Genomic DNA, 16293 nt, shown 5'->3' with positions numbered 1-16293 from the left:
CTTATTATGAAACTAGATAAAGTAAAGCCTAAAGGAAGCTTTCAGCTCAGGCATGGAATAGAAAATGCCCATAACCCAGCACTTGTCAAGCTAATAATGTCCAGGGATGAATAATGTATGAGCATAGTGGATGTCCTTGTGTGCAGGGAGCATTATTAAATCCAGCAATTGATCTTCTCTGTAGCTTTCTACTAAAGCAGCAAAGCAATATATCGCTTGTTTATTCCTCATTGCACCAAAACAAATAAATAATGATGAATTCGTTAACGTCCTTATAGTGAACCAGTCAATGTGAAGATACTGAATGTAATAAAGAAAGTGTCAAACAGATAAATACAGTGTTATTGGGAAAGATTCAGTCCAGCTTGCTCACTCTAAGCTTAGGAGTCCAGGGGGTGGTGTCAACAATTTACAGGCTTTAATGTATTAGTGCGCATAGTTAGAGAGTTGAAAGCACCCCAAACAGAACCGGCCCCCCCCCAAACCGGACCAGCCCCCCCAAACAGGACCAGCCCCCCCCCAAACAGGGCCAACCCCCCCCAAACAGGGCCAGCACCCCCCCCCCAAACAGGGCCAGCACCCCCCCCCCAAACAGGACCAGCCCCTCCCCCAAACAGGACCAGCCCCTCCCCCAAACAGGACCAGCCCCTCCCCCAAACAGGACCAGCCACCCCCCAAACAAGACCAGCCCCTCCCAAACAGGACCAGCCACCCCCCAAACAAGACCAGCCCCGCCCCCCCACTAATCCCACAATGAGCAAAGACTGACACAGAATGCAAGTTACACTGGACTATTTAATAATAGAAAAAAATGCAACTCCTTAGGTCCCATCATCTGCATATGGCAGCTAACTAAACAAGACAGGTTTCCACTTTAAAGGCAACCCCCTTCCCCAACTTATATTTGGTAATAGCGTTTTTCCCAGAACTTTAAAGCAGCCATTGTAACCTTAGGAAAGACTATTAATGTTTGGTCAATGGAATACGACCCCTGGCAACCAAGGTGATTAAAAGGAGTCTATTCAGAGGAGTAAGTTACTGATAATATTATTCTCCAGTATTGAAGTGTTTCAATGATCTTCCATCTCCTTATTGATGTGGCTTCCGTGGACATTCAAGATACGTATAGGATTCTAATAATTGCTGTTAATATTGGTATTGCATTAAAAAAAAGGAAAATGAAAGGTTTTGTTGTTTTTTTTGTTTAAAAGGGTCTATTCAGTGCTACAGCCTCTTCATTCAGGGAACAGACGTCCCAGCCAATAAAACATTGATGGACTATGCAAAGGTTCAACAGCCTTCTGAACCACAGCGGTAACCTACAACAAAGTAACACTACTGGTTTCCAGAAATACAGCATAAACCTGAAGAACTACTCTGGCTTTCACACCAGAAGATCTCCCTTTTTAAACTTGACAAGTGTAAGGTTAACCGCTGCCCCAAAAGTGGTATACAGAGCAGAGAGGTCGTCTGGGCTGAGGTTGGTCTGAGCCATTTACTTCTGTATCAACAGGAGGCTGGCAAGGATAACGCTGTGCCCCACATACCTGCACGATTGGGAGGAGGCGCCCTCTTACCCCTGCAGGTGTATGGGGCAGTGACTTCAGGACCATACTCTTCAAGATGCAGATGTGAAAGACACCAAACACCCATCAAATCCTAAAAGATCCCTCCTGTGTCAGTTCTGGGTAATGGGTGACCACATGCTTAGTCTGTAAAGCACAGCCATTTAGGAGGGTCCACACGAACATCTCCATACTCAAAAACTAAGGAGCTAAATGCACACAGTAGAAGAAAATATTGCTCCCATTGGTTTCCACTAGGTACACTCTGGAAAGTGGACAATGGCCATTGAAAGTTCTCTGGGAACGGTATGCATTTTGGGTTGACATCCCACTGAGGATGCCAGTAACAGGGTAAGAGGGTACGGCTCGACTGTAATATCCTTTATCACTGCGAGTGCAGCCCCCTTGTAATGCGTTCTCAGTCTGTATTCATACAAGACTCGGCACTTCTGCAGAGCTAGGTATATGCCGGCGTAAATGCTCCTATGCAATCACTATGCATTTAACAGGATTTTTTTGCCTTAAATCTGGAGAAATTAATTTTTCAGTCACTTCATTGAAAACGACAAAATTCCTACTACAGGGCTACATTCACCCATCCATATCCATTTATAAAGGTGTGTAAAAGCGACCCTTGGGTCAGCCATTTTGCCTTAGTTTAGTTCATTTTTAAAAACTGAAGCAGGAAAAAGGTACGCTAACCTGGTGAGGCCACTCAACCTTTTATACATACACAAAAAAAACGTAAATAACAGATCCACCAAAAAACAAAAACAGCTGCAAAGACGCTTCAGGAAATATAATGACCGTTTTCCTTCAGCGTCTTCTGCTTGATAAACTTGGTTCTGCCAAGTGTAAAGATGTGGTGTGCACAAAGCCTTAATAGCGAATCAGTTAAAGAAAAATGGTAAAACTCTGAACTACAAAGTATGGTTTCCATGAGTCGCCCGTTTTATATTGATCTTCAAAGACTTTATTGGCAGAATCGGATCCGAAAAATGGAGAACAGAACATGCTCCGAATGGATCTGGTGTACGAATCAGTTTTTACACGGAGTGAACGCATCAATGACATGCTATAGGTCCCTGCGCCGTTGGCTTAAACCATGAACAGCAAACGGATGTCTGAACGCAGCCCTACAGACACGCTGCGAATCTGAAAACCCACTGCAAGCACAACACTCTATTCTGTAGCAGGATCCTGTAAACTAACTGAGACTAAGCAGAGTGTGTGCATACAATCTGAGCAAAAATCGAGACATTCTGATATATTAAAAAAGCTCTATAAAAGTAAATGTCCACAAGTGTTTCGGTGCCTTAGCCCCTCATCAGTGCAAATCCGGAGAAAAGGTTGGCTGAGGGAGAGGCTTTTGACAGGGTTTCTAAACTGTAAAGTTCCCCATTATGGAGACTGCCAAGCAGTTATCCAGCTTTGCACAGATGAAGGGCAAAAAGAACCCCAAACCCAGGTATGCAAATGCAGTTTCTGGCTTAGCCTTCTAGCCTAAACCACGTGGCAATGCCCATTAATACCTTGGCAACGACAGCTGTCCTTTGTGCTGTTGCGCTATCACTGTATACAGTGAGCTCAGGAGTTAAGCCTACTCCATGCAGCATGGATGACAGCTGTGTTATACAGCCAGCACCCCACAGTAACTGATGCAAATGGAGCGAACTCTGATTGCATCTGTTTAACCCTTCAAATGAAGCTGTAGAGCTTGACAGAAGCATTTAAAAGGGATATCTAGGACTTTGTAAAAGTAAAAAAAAAAATTATAACATGTGCCTAAGCACTAACCGGCAAGTAGTTGATACCAACCTGTGTTTTGCCCAGCGCCATTCTTCACTGGCGTAGAGCGGTCACAGACCAGTCCTGCCAACGATTCAGTGGCCTCTGCTGACATCACGTCGACAGAGCAGCAGATTCATTTCCGCCCTGCTCCGTCGACAGGGCATGAACGCTGATATCATTTTGATTGATTGCCTGATCCCCGCTGGGGAGCCTGCTGTCAATCAGCATGACATTGGTAGTCCCGCCCTGTCATCAGACCACAGCAGGAAAACAAGCAGTCGTTTACTGATGACCTATTACCTTTAAGACCAATCCCAGACATACTGCTTGCCATAGACATGCAGCTTTAAATCTCTATAGTGGCGAGACTTCATGCCATTAAATCCCAGACATAAATCAGAAGAGTATTGGCACTTGATGTAATGAAGAGTTTTACTTGCACATTAGCAGCGTATATTTATATGCGGAATCTGCGAAGAAAGCTCTGCTACTAAAAAACTCCTGCAGAACATATGGATTTCAGCAAATCTCATTCACACAAATGAGATATTTGCAAAGATCTATGCACCAAACAAAATAAGAAGGAGACAAGCATGCCAACCTTTTCCCAAGTGGGTATTTATGGACATGTATCTGGCTGTTCCAGTTAAACTCTTGTGTTCCCGATAAGGTATGTGCTTTTTGGTTTCTGGGTCTATATATTCCTTGGCCAGGCCAAAGTCAATGATGTGGATGACATGTTCTTTCTTATTTCCTTGGCGACCAATTAAGAAGTTCTCCGGCTTTACATCTCTGTAAATGAGGTTCTTCGAATGAACATATTCCATTCTTGAGATCTGGAAAAAAAAAAAAAAAAAAAAAAAGATAATGCAATTAAAATATATTAAGGCAAAAAAAAATAAAATAAAGCCAAACTGTAAGAAACCTAAATTGTCTCCTAAAATACAAACAAGCAAAAAAATCTGAACTTTCTCTGTCATTTCTTTGTAGTATACTAATAAAATCCAGAAATAGTGTCGCCCAAGTAATTTCAGGTTGTGTCATTCTTATTTCTCAACGTTGCGCCTTTGTCTTGCTGTAAGCCCCGAACAAATTTATTGTCTCACACAAGCAAGTCAAGCATATGTAAATGGTAAATGAATATACACCCTTTCCCCCCCCCCGGTGTCTGCTTCATGCTGAAGGATCACACTGCAATCCTCGGACTGGCCGCCTGCTCTCCTGACCTTAGTGTGACATGTATTTCTAAGTGACCATCAAATCGTCGGATAAAGGTGGGAATATCGTTATTTGGCCGACGAGTATGTACGAAAGGGAGATGAACAGACAATTGAAGACTGATTGTTACCGTAAGCTTACATTCAATCCTCTGTCTAAATTCAGGACAGAACTGCAAATAATCTTATCAGAGGCTGTTAAGAATGGCATATTAACGAGTGAACAAAGAAATAGCTTATGGATTGATGAACCTACCATTGCAACTATCTATCTTCTCCCGAAGATCCATAAGGATTTATACACACCACCAGGTAGGCCGATAGTTGCAGGGATCAATAGCATCTGTGATCCCTTATGTAAATTGGTTTATCATTATTTAAGACCACTAGTGGATACTTTGCCATCATACCTCCGGGATACAACCGATGTGTTAAAAAGACTGGATGGTATTCAGCTGGAACCTGATATGTATCTGGTGACCTGTGACGTAGAGTCGCTCTACACATCCATTCACCATGAAGATGGCCTTCATGCAGTTAAATTTTACTTGGACACTAGTGGATTGGATGGTGGTCTATGTGACTATTTTACCCGCATTGAATTTCATTCTGACCCATAACTTTTTTATGTTTAGGGAGGCCCTCTACCTACAGCTCCAGGGAACAGCTATGGGGGCGCCTTGTACGCCCTCGTATGCTAATCTTTTCCTGGGGCTGTGGGAGAGGGCCATCTTCCAAAACAGACCCGGTTGCCTTATGTGATAAGGCAATTTTTTGGGGAAGATACATGTAGTGATGATATGGCACGGGTCCCAAAACAAGTTGGAGGATTTTTTATGTGGATCTAAATTGCAATAGCATCAATCTCAGACTGACACATAAATTGAGTAGGACTCATTCAGGTTGATGAAAACGGATACTTACAAACAGATCTTTATCGAAAACCCACTTCCACAAATACCCTGATACATGCTTCATCACAACATCCAAGACATCTAATCCGGAATATTCCAACAGGACAATTTCTAAGAGCTAGGAGGATATGTTCTAGTGAATCTAATTTTGAAAAACAAGCCACAGATCTTCGACAACGCTTCTCTGATCGTGGGTATGGGACACACTGTATCCGTCGGGCCTATAAGCGTGCACAAACGAGCAGTCGGACTGAACTACTAAAGAACAGAACCAATAGATCAAATTTGGATCCCAAGGTGAGGTTTATTGCAGATTTTCATTCTAGGAGCTATGAAGTGTATAAAATATTAGAGAAACATTTGATGGTTTTACGATTGGATAAAACCATTGCAAAAATAGTTGATAAAACCCCATGTGTGACTTATAGGAGGTCTAGTAACCTCCGCGACAAATTTGTACACAGTTAGCACAAGAAGGATAAAGAAAAATATCTATTCAATTCTAAAGGACGCCTTTGGGGGTGTACAACATGTGGTAAATGTGTTGCATGTAAAAATACCTGCCTGGCAAAAGATTTTACCAATTCCTCCGATGACAAGAAATATATTATTACACATTCTATCAATTGCACTACAAAGGGTGTCATTTATTATGGTACCTGTCCCTGTAACCTTATTTATATTGGTATGACATCAAGGGAGTTACGCCACCGTGTGCGTGAGCACGTTTTGGATATCGAAGCTGCTAGTAAAGTAGATGACAAACACTTTAAAAAGCAATCGCACGCCATTTTTAGGTCCATCACGGCTGTGATTCCTCAAAATTTCAAATTCGGGGTATTGATAGAGTTTTCCCAGGAATACGTGGTGGTAATTGGAAAAGGCTCCTAGCGCAAAAAGAATCCTTATGGATATTCAAACTAAATACAATTGCTCCAAATGGTCTAAATGATCGTAATAGTTTTGTACAGTTTCTTCCAAATTGATTTACTCTGACCTTTTGGCGGTTGCTTTTCTTGAGCTGGTCCTGTTCCATTTACCATGATGCGATGAGTTTTAATATTTTAATATTAGAATAAGTATGTATGTTGACCCCTCCCCCCTCTTTTTTGTTTTTCATTTTTTCTCTAGCTATAACTTCCCCTCTCTCATCATTTGGGGTTATCTAGTTACAGAGTGGTAGTCCACTCGTATTGTATTTCCATGTTGAATTCTATGTTTTTAGCCTTATGTTTATCTTGATTGAGAGGTACTTTGCCTTAATTTGCAAATTGGAACGCTAAAATAGTTACCGTCTTTAATAATGGGCTTCTGTAATACCGGAAAGAGGGAGGTAATTCCTTGTACCTATGTTTGCATGTTAATATACTAATGTTGAAAATGTTTAATTGAAAATGTTTAATAAAAACAGTTTGGAAAAAAAAAAGAATAAGTATGTATATAAATAAATGGTTGTGATTTTATTTGCCTGTCTTCTGTTCGTTGGGTAGTTCTTAGTGTTTATGTGGTATATTTATTTTATACTTTTTTCTTTTTACAGAGGTTTTGTTGCCTTAGGCCTTAATTCTTCTTATTCTGATCCTACCATGGGAGCCGTTTTGCATCCGAGACTGGAGTGACCTTATTTGTTTGTTTATTTTTTTTTATTGTTTATTCATTATTATTATTTTCTATTTTTTTCCATTATTATTATTACTATTATGATTATTATTATTTTCTTTTCTGTTTTTATTTTTCATTATTTTTTTTATTTCATAGTACTACAAGTAGTATTGTATATTCATCGTTACACTTTTTGTACACATGGTTTGTGCACACATTTAGATTTTGTTTCTCACTTATTTACATATTATAAGTTCAATTTTTCATATTTCTTATTATTAAGATTGTCATATACACTTTTTTATTAATAATAATAGTAATTTGTAATGGTAATAGTAATAGTTAATATCGCTATTTGTGAATATTTGCACTTTTTATATGTATACACATGTTTTTTATGCGCATATGTATATTTCTTTGGGTCTCTTTACAACATTTTTTCATAGACTACGGCTATCCCTGTGGGGTCATGTGATGAGCCTGAATGTCAGACTCGTGCTTTTGGAAATGTATCTGCGCTTTAGAGAAGTCCCTCTATTTCAAAATACAATATAATCGGAAACTGCGTTTGCTGTTTTGATTACCATAATTGGGAAGTGCTCATGATTTTATCAGCCTGGAACTGATCTACGTAACCTCTTTGGTTTGGATGTTGTTGGTTGCCATGGACACAGCGGAGTCTGCGTTTATTCCTCAAGCGCACTACCCGGTAGTTCTTTTGTGCGCTCCAGGAGATGCACTTCCGGTTGCGGGATGCGCGGACGTTGTTTGTTACCATGGACACAGAAGAGCCTGCATCTATTGTCTGAGCGCGCTATCCGGATGTTCTTTGTGCGATCTGGGAGATGTTCTTCCGGTTGCAGGAATTAATATCGCGGCTGATATATTTTATGTTCTCTTCTTTTTCTATGTATGGTGATTATTTATAAGCGTTAGGTACTGATCTAGTATTAGGGACTTTGCTCGTGTATTGAACATGTTAATTCTAACGTGAGAGTCAATGCGCCTCTCAGTCATTGGCCAATGACTAATATAAATTGCCTCGTTTTCAGCTACCCACCACCCCTGGACGAAGCTTTCCATAGCGAAACGCGCGTCGGGTGTGGTGAGTCCCTGGCTCCTGGCTCTTACTTGGTAAGCATATGCTATATATTTTACATATGGGCTTTCTTGGTGATATATGTTAAATACTGCGGGCAGTTGCATTCTGGCACTTTCTTACTTATACTCTTATACTACAGTTTGTAGTTTGACTACGTATACTATGATAATGCACTTTATATTTATTATATGCTTGAGTGCTGCTGCCGCAACTTGAACTGATACAATATATATCAATTTATAATCGTGTGAACAATCAATTGTTTAGTCCCGTTATGTATTTGATATAAATTTAGCCATTTTGTAGCCATACCCACCGGTCTTTTTCCTGTACTTGATTCTTGTTTTTTTAATTTTTTGTATTTTGTGCTTTTATTGTTATATATTTGATAATAAAGTTTATATTTTTTAAACCAGCATTGTGGGCGGTAGTTTTTGTAGTTTTTGCCTTACGTTGGTATTTATCATTAGGTTCGCTTATTGGTGTTGATGTATTTCTAAGCAGCTGTCATGCTCGGTTCAGGAAAGCAGACGGCCAGTCCGAGGTCTGCGATGTGATCCTCGGGGGAGTAACTCCGCAGTCTGACTGAATCCGTGGCACACACACAGAGGGCTGGGCGGGATTATGGGTGGGGGAAAGGGAGAATATTCATTTAACATTTACATATGCTTGACTTGCCAGCGCGAGACAATACATTTACCTGGGCCTACAGCAACACAAGGGGGAAATGTACAGAAATAAAAATTACATAACCTGAAAGGCCAGCCTAAGCCCCATCTCAGCATACTATTATCATACTACATAAAAATTACCTGACAGATTCCCTTTAATCAGAATGAAAGAAAGGCAGCCGAGCCAACCAATAAACCAGCAAAAGGCCTGGAAATCAGACAGCGCTGGCTGAAGAAACTAAACCATGCCGCTCGTGGTTAGGGCCATGTGACCTTCCGGCATCTTCCCTTTAACACTTTGCTACTGGTCATATAAGTGCAATGGATACGACAAAGAACCAAAGCGTGAAAATGGAGTTACACAATAGAAAAAAAAAAGAAAAAAAAAAAATCAGAACACAGTTTAGATCTTATTTACATTTGCTGTAAAATAACATCCTGTTTAACCCTATACAAGGGAATTTTTCAGGTTTTATTTTACACTTTCACTTTTTTTTCCCTCCAGGCATAACTTATTTTAGAGCCAGCAGACGCTGAGAGCTTGTTTTTCTGGGACAAGCCGAGGTTCTGAATAAAAATATTCACTTTGCCATACAATCGGGGTCGGTCAGAAATGAACAAAATGATTATTTAACAACCACAAGACGGATTTCATCCTTTTATTCAGTATAACGGCGCCGACCTGACACTGTCTGTAGGTTACTGTGCACAATCCTGCTGACAGGTTCACTTCAAGGAAGATGAGGCGACCCACCTTCACCCATGTCAAAAAGCAATAAAAGCACAAGTCTGGCATATTTTATTCTTAACAGTGTTTACCAAAGGGTTAAATTAAATTTTCTGTCTCAAAGAGTCCGGTATATTCAGACGCTGCGATACCAAACAGGTTTAGCTTTTCCTTTGCTATATATTTTGTTTTTTTTTTTTTTTACATAAATATATACACATTATTTTTAGTCCCCTGACATGGGATCTTTTGATCGCTAATACTATATCATGCAATATGAAAAAGCTGTGTTGGACAAAATGGCAATTAGAAAGACAAACAAAAAGCAAACGGTCTGCTCACCAGCTGAATTGCTATCATAAGCACAGTCTTCAAGGTAAAAGTCCGGTCACACAGGTCAAACAGGTCTTCTAAGCTTGGACCTAGAAGCTCCAGTACCATGGCATTGTATTTTCCACATGGGCCAAAGTAAAAAACCTGGGGAAGTCCATCAGCTGGAAAACAGATATGTAAATCAGAGGCAGGAAAGTGCAGATCCCATCAATATATCATGTGTTCTATTCATACAGATATTTGCAGTAACTGATGAGAACACCGGTTTAAAGCATAGCTCCACTCAAGAAGAATCTATTCCGATGCAGTTGAATTGTCTTTGTAAATTACTCAGAGTCTCTTGTGTGAACCCGCAGCGCGGACCACCCGAAGACCACTGAGCAGCGTTCTGCCTCTGTTTTCGGCGCGGGAGTGAGCACTGTAAAATCCAATGGAGTTGGTGCCTCCTAGAAGCAGAAGGACGCTGCCTTATTTGTTGTAGCCCACAGTGCAGGCTTTGGGCGGTCCGTGCTGTGGGTTTACAGCAAAAACCTCGAATAGAGTGAATTAGAAAGACAATCATACTGGTATAAGGTTGCATTATACAAGTATAACTTCACAAGCGCAGGTCAAAAACAGGAGGAGATCTACTTTTGGCTATATATTCAACCCCAAAACATTTTTTAGACCTTATGAGGATGGTGTAGTTACACTGATACCAGGAAGGAAAACTTTTCAAAAGGATTATACGGTCCTTCAAATACCAAGATGCGCATTCTATGAACCAGCCAGTACACCAGCCTCACCAGGTCGGAGATTCAGTCAATACTATATACGGCGTAGGATACACAATCTGGTTACAAATCCACTTTATAGGGACTTTATGTTTTAGTCTCTGGTTCGTTAACTAAGCTGTAGGCTGAACGCAAATACATGAATATCTAAAACGCCTGGTTATCATACGAATATGCAATACTGAATATTCATGTAGAAACGTTGAGAAACCAGCACCACAATAACATAGAACAGTCCAGAAAACAGATTCAATTTACTAAAAGGTATAGTAATTACAAAATACCTAATCAACAGCAAGTAAACTAGCACAAAAGCAAGAATTGGGACCACTGATTTACATGCACTAACTATGCTAGTATATACACGGACAACAATACAGAGATATACCACCATAAGGTCACCATTTCCCAAAATGGTTCCTGAACAGCTGAGGAAACACAAGGAGTAAATGACTATTGTGTTTAGATCCATTATTAAAAAGGAATTTCATTCGTTGGAGCCATTTTATAGAATAAGATACTGGCTGTATTTAGCACAAATGACACTTTTGGTAGTATAATATGGTATTTCAACCCCCTCTCCATGTTTGTGATAGTCTGCAGCAGTCTTTAAAAAGGAACCTGGCAGGATTTAAGTCCCAGAACGCCACCAGCCTGTACTCCAGACCACCGACAGGTTCACACAGATGTTCTTTCATTTCACAGGGGTTTAGCGGCTCTCCGAAATAATAAAGTGTCCTAGTCCCCCTTATGGCTTAATTGAAGTCCCAAAGGGCCAGTGTGTAAACCCACCACAGTGGCGCTGAGCCTACAGGGTATGGCCAGAACAGCAGGACTATTTGGTAGGGATATCCACCTCCAAGGGGTTTTATCAGTGTTTATGAATAATGCTATAAAAGTTATTTTTCTCCCTTAATATGAATGTTCCCAAAGAGGATAGTCATTATGAACCCGTCACTGTCCTGAAAGGTGTCAGTTTGGGGATCCTGCCGACAGGTTCCCATTAACCTAATCAAGACTGAACTCAAGAATAGTCCTTTACATTGTAGGATTACGTATTGTATGATACGGGGACAACCTCAGATGCAGAGACCACCACAGGATACTGTATGTGGAGTAACCACTGTTCCCAAATATTAACCTACAGACCCCCATAAACTTTATATGGCCATTGACCGAATGATGGTTCGGCCAGCAGCTAACTTGACTTTCCCATACAAATGAAGCAATCGCAGTACTAAGCGCTCCTGTATTCTGTATGATACAGCCACTAGCGGGTATCTCGGGCGTCCGCTAACTTATCGCTTAAGGATCGGACATTTCGGATTTCATACTCCCGATGCTTTTATTCTCTTATTTCCCCTTACATCATTGGTAGGAAGAGTCAGGGCCCCTATAAACATTAGACTGTTGGCCTACCCCGGCGATAATCGGGAGGTTCGGCTGATGTTAGTGTTACGCGTATGGGGCCTTAGAAGGAATTGTCCTACAAAGTATATTTTAATCAATAGATCTTGGAATAATAATAATTTCCACAATTGGATGTGTTAAATAAAATGTTCCTGTGCTGAGGTAATCTTATAAATGTGGCCCTGCTGTGAACTGTGTAATGTCTGTGTCTCACCATGCAGAGACATGGTCTGATCATACCTCAGCTCCAGACAGGACAGCACGAGATTGCAAGTGATTCTCCCTGAGGTAAAACATTGTTTGTTTTTTTTTAAACAGGCAGAGAAATATTACCTCACAGAAGGAATTATATGATCCCGTGCTGTCCTGTCTGTCTGTATTAATTCTTTTGCTTCCTCCCCTGCCCAGGACATGTGGAATGATCAGACCATGTCCCTGCACGGTCAGACACAGCCATTACACAGTACACAGCAGGGGCACATTTATAAGGTTACCTCAGCACAGGGACATTTTTTTTTTTTTTAACATATCCAGTTGTGGAACTTACCTTATTATTATTCCAAGACCTATTAATTAAAATGTACTTTATTAGTGGGACAACCCCTTAAAGGGTTTGTGTGTTTGTTTGTTTTTTGCTACGCTAATAACTTCCAGGAACCCTAGATTGGCATACATATTTTATTACCTGTACTCCCAAGTTGCTTGTAAAACCGATATTCCAGATGAAGCTGAGGAGCACGAGACTTAATTGGTTCCTAATAATAAAAAAAGAAAAATAGTGCTTTAAAATGATATTTTGGGATGTGCACATGAGAGGAGGATATGCAGTCACAAGACCCGACACCAGTCACCCAAAGAAGCTTCACAACAGACTGCACTCACAAACCTTACCACAAGACACTGCAGAGAGGACAGGGTCTCAGCCACTTAAAATCATGTACACTGAAATGTGAAAGTTTGGGCACCCCTGGTCAAAATTACTGTTGTTGTGAACAGTTAAGCAAGTTGAAGATGAAATGATCTCTAAAAGACCTAAAAGGTGACATTTCCTTTTTATTTTAGGCAAAACAATGTATCATCTTTTAAATTTTAAAAATTACAAAAGTGAAAATGGGCCTATCAAAAGTTTGGGCACCCTGCATGGTTAGTAAATTGTAGCACAGCCTTTTGCAAGTATCACAGCTTGGAAATGCTTTTTGCAGCCAGACAAGAGAGTCTTTCAATTCTTGTTTGAGGGATTTTCATCCATTCTTGCATGCACTGCAATTTTGAGGTTTAGCCACAGAATTTCAATGATGCTCTGATCAGGTGACAGTGAGGGCCATTGTAATACCTTCAGCTTGCGCCTCTCATGTGCTTAGGATCATTACCATTAATAGAAGCCATCCTTTTTTCAACTTCACCTCTTTTAGAGGGTGTTTTGTTTGCATCAAGAATTTGTTGAAGTTTCATTGAATCCATTCTTCCCTCTACCTGTGAAATGTTCCCTGTGCCATGGGTTTCAACACAACACCAAAGCATGATTGATCCACCACCATGCTTAATGGTTGGCAAGATGTTCTATTCGGCCGGTTTCACACGTCAGTGGCTCCGGTACGTGAGGTGACAGTTTCCTCACGTACCGGAGCCACTGACACACGTAGACATTAAAATCAATGCATCTGTGCAGATGTCATTGATTTTTTTGCGGACCGTGTCTCCGTGTGCCAAACACGGAGACATGTCAGTGTTTGTGGGAGCAAACGGATTACACGGACCCATTAAAGTCAATGGGTCCGTGTATAACACGTACCGCACACGGACTTTGTCCGCGTGCAGTCCGAGTGCCGTGCAGGAGACAGCGCTGCAGTAAGCGCTGTCCCCCCCACTGGTGCTGAAGCCGCCATTGATATCTTCTCTGCAGCAGCGTTTGCTGTAGAGAAGATATGAATATTCAATTTTTTTTTTAAGTTTCTCGTGTTTAAAATAAAGCTCCATGTCCCCACCCCCCTCCCACCCCCTGTGCGCCCCCCGCTGTTCTTAAAATATTCACCCGGCTCGCTCCTTCGCTGGCGCTGCTTCCTGTCCTGGCCGCACCTTCTACTGTATGAGCGGTCACGTGGGGCCGCCGATTACAGTCATGAATATGCGGCTCCACCTCCCATAGAGATGGAGCCGCATATTCATTACTGTAAATGAGCGGCCCCATGTGACCGCATACAGTAGAAGGTGCGGCCAGGACAGGAAGCAGCGCCAGCGAGGGAGCGAGCCGGGTGAATATTTTAAGAACAGCGGGGGGGCGCACAGGGGGTGGGAGGGGGGTGGGGACATGGAGCTTTATTTTAAACACGAGAAACTTAAAAAAAAAAAAATTGAATATTCATATCTTCTCTACAGCAAACGCTGCTGCAGGGAAGATATCAATGGCGGCTTCAGCACCAGATGCTAGTGCGTGTGGTACCCAGTGGGCACACGGGCGCCATAGAAACGCACGGGCACACGGACACGGATAATTCCGGTATCGATTTTTCCGGTACCGGAATTATCTGGACATGTGGGACTGCCCTTCCTGAAATTCTATGCCCTTTTTTTGCCACACATCTTTTGATCAGTGTCGAAAAAGAATACTATTTTAACCTCATCGCTCCACAGGACTTGTTTCCAAAATGCATCACGCTTGTTTAGATGTTCTTTTGTATACTTCTGGCACTGAATTTTATGGTGAGGATGCAGGAGAGGCTTTCTTCTGATGATTCTTCAATGAAGGCCACATTTATGCAGGTGTCTCTGTACAGTAGAACAATGTACACAACTCCAGAGTCTGCTAAATCTTTCTGAAGGTCTTTTGCAGTCAAGTGGAGATTTTGATTTGCCTCTCTAAGGAATCCTACAAGTTGCTCTGACAAACTTTGCTTGGTCTTCCAGACCTTATCTTGACCTCCACTTTTCATGTTATCTGCCATTTCCTAAATACATTTCTAACTGAGGAAAGGGTAACTTAAAATACTTTGTTATCTTCTTATAGCCTTCTCCTGCTTTCTGGGGCCTCCAAAATTTTCAGAGTGCTAGGCAGCTGCTTAGAAGAACCCATGGATGCTGTTCTTTGGCAAAAGGTTAGAGAAGGCAGGACTTTTATAAAGCTGGGATATTTGCATCACTTGGCCTTTCCTAATGATCGTGAACAAGCCATAACTAACAGGCTAATCTTGACACCTTGGTCAAAATTCTTGGCACACAAATCCCCAAGGGTGCTCAAATTTTTGCATAGGAAGGAGATAAGTTGTCTCTGGGGAGCGCTGAGCATAGAGCCACAGAGAGCAAGTTGATTGAAGAAGAAATATATCCGTGGCCGCACCAGCCGTGAGCCCTCTGAGAGGGATAGAACTTACAAGGTGCAAAAGAACGCGGGTCCAAGGAGCGCTAGGAGATATTGCAGAAATTATTTATTCCACAACGCGTTTCGATGGCCAACCGGCATCTTCAGGTGCCACCTGATGAAGACGGCATTTGGCCGTCAAAACGCGTTGTGGAATAAAGAGTTAATTTCTGCGATATCTCCTAGCGCTCCTTGGACCGCGTTCTTTCACACCTTGCAAATTTTTGCATAGGCACATTTTCCTTTTTTGTAATTTTTAAAAATGTAAAATATGTGCAATATTAATTTTCTGCCCAAAATACAAAGAAAATGTAATCTTAAACTTTAGCCCATTTAGAGATCATTCCATCTTCGACTTGCTTAATTGTTCACAATAACAGTCATTTTGACTAGGGGTGCCCAAACTTTTACATGCCACTGTATGTGGACACGACTTTATTTTGATTTCATGATTGTTGTTTTGCCACATACAGCAAGAGGAAAATGATATTATGGCATTTAGAGTGCCAACTAGATTCCGTCTGGAGCTGTTACAGCAGGAGAATACTAGTAAGGACTTCCGCATATATAGGACTTCACTCCTAATTGCCTTCAGAGACCAAGACTAAGAGCGATACTCTATATCCTGCGGTAAATCGAGGCATACAGTGTCTTGGGAGTGGAGGATGGACCTGTGGAGGAAATGTCAACGTCGACATAACCCAATTCATTTTACAGTCTAATGTTTTCCAATTTGACCATGAACAATATGCACCCTGTTTGTTTTTTTTATACGGGAGGAGAGTATTTTTCGGTTTTCTATGGGAAGAAGGGTGGGTTGGAGTTTGTTCTGT

At 41.3% G+C, this 16293-nt stretch overlaps 1 protein-coding gene across 3 annotated transcripts in view; it reads right to left on the bottom strand.

The window, feature by feature from the left end:
- The window catches only part of CSNK1G1 (casein kinase 1 gamma 1), an 88853-nt gene that overhangs the window by 31073 nt on the left and 41487 nt on the right, over nt 1-16293 (bottom strand). For all 3 annotated transcript variants that reach the window (XM_069765734.1, XM_069765736.1, XM_069765735.1), the window contains 3 exons: nt 12791-12860; nt 9932-10083; nt 3958-4192 (listed from right to left, as the gene is read on the bottom strand). In XM_069765734.1, the coding sequence (XP_069621835.1) occupies nt 3958-4192; nt 9932-10083; nt 12791-12860 (457 nt within the window). The remainder of the gene's footprint in view (nt 1-3957; nt 4193-9931; nt 10084-12790; nt 12861-16293) is intronic.

This window comes from Ranitomeya imitator, chromosome 4, assembly GCF_032444005.1.
Source record: "Ranitomeya imitator isolate aRanImi1 chromosome 4, aRanImi1.pri, whole genome shotgun sequence".
Classification (NCBI taxonomy): Eukaryota; Metazoa; Chordata; class Amphibia; order Anura; family Dendrobatidae; genus Ranitomeya; species Ranitomeya imitator.
Note: the sequence above shows the minus strand (reverse complement) of the source record. Positions and strands in the feature narration are given on the sequence as shown.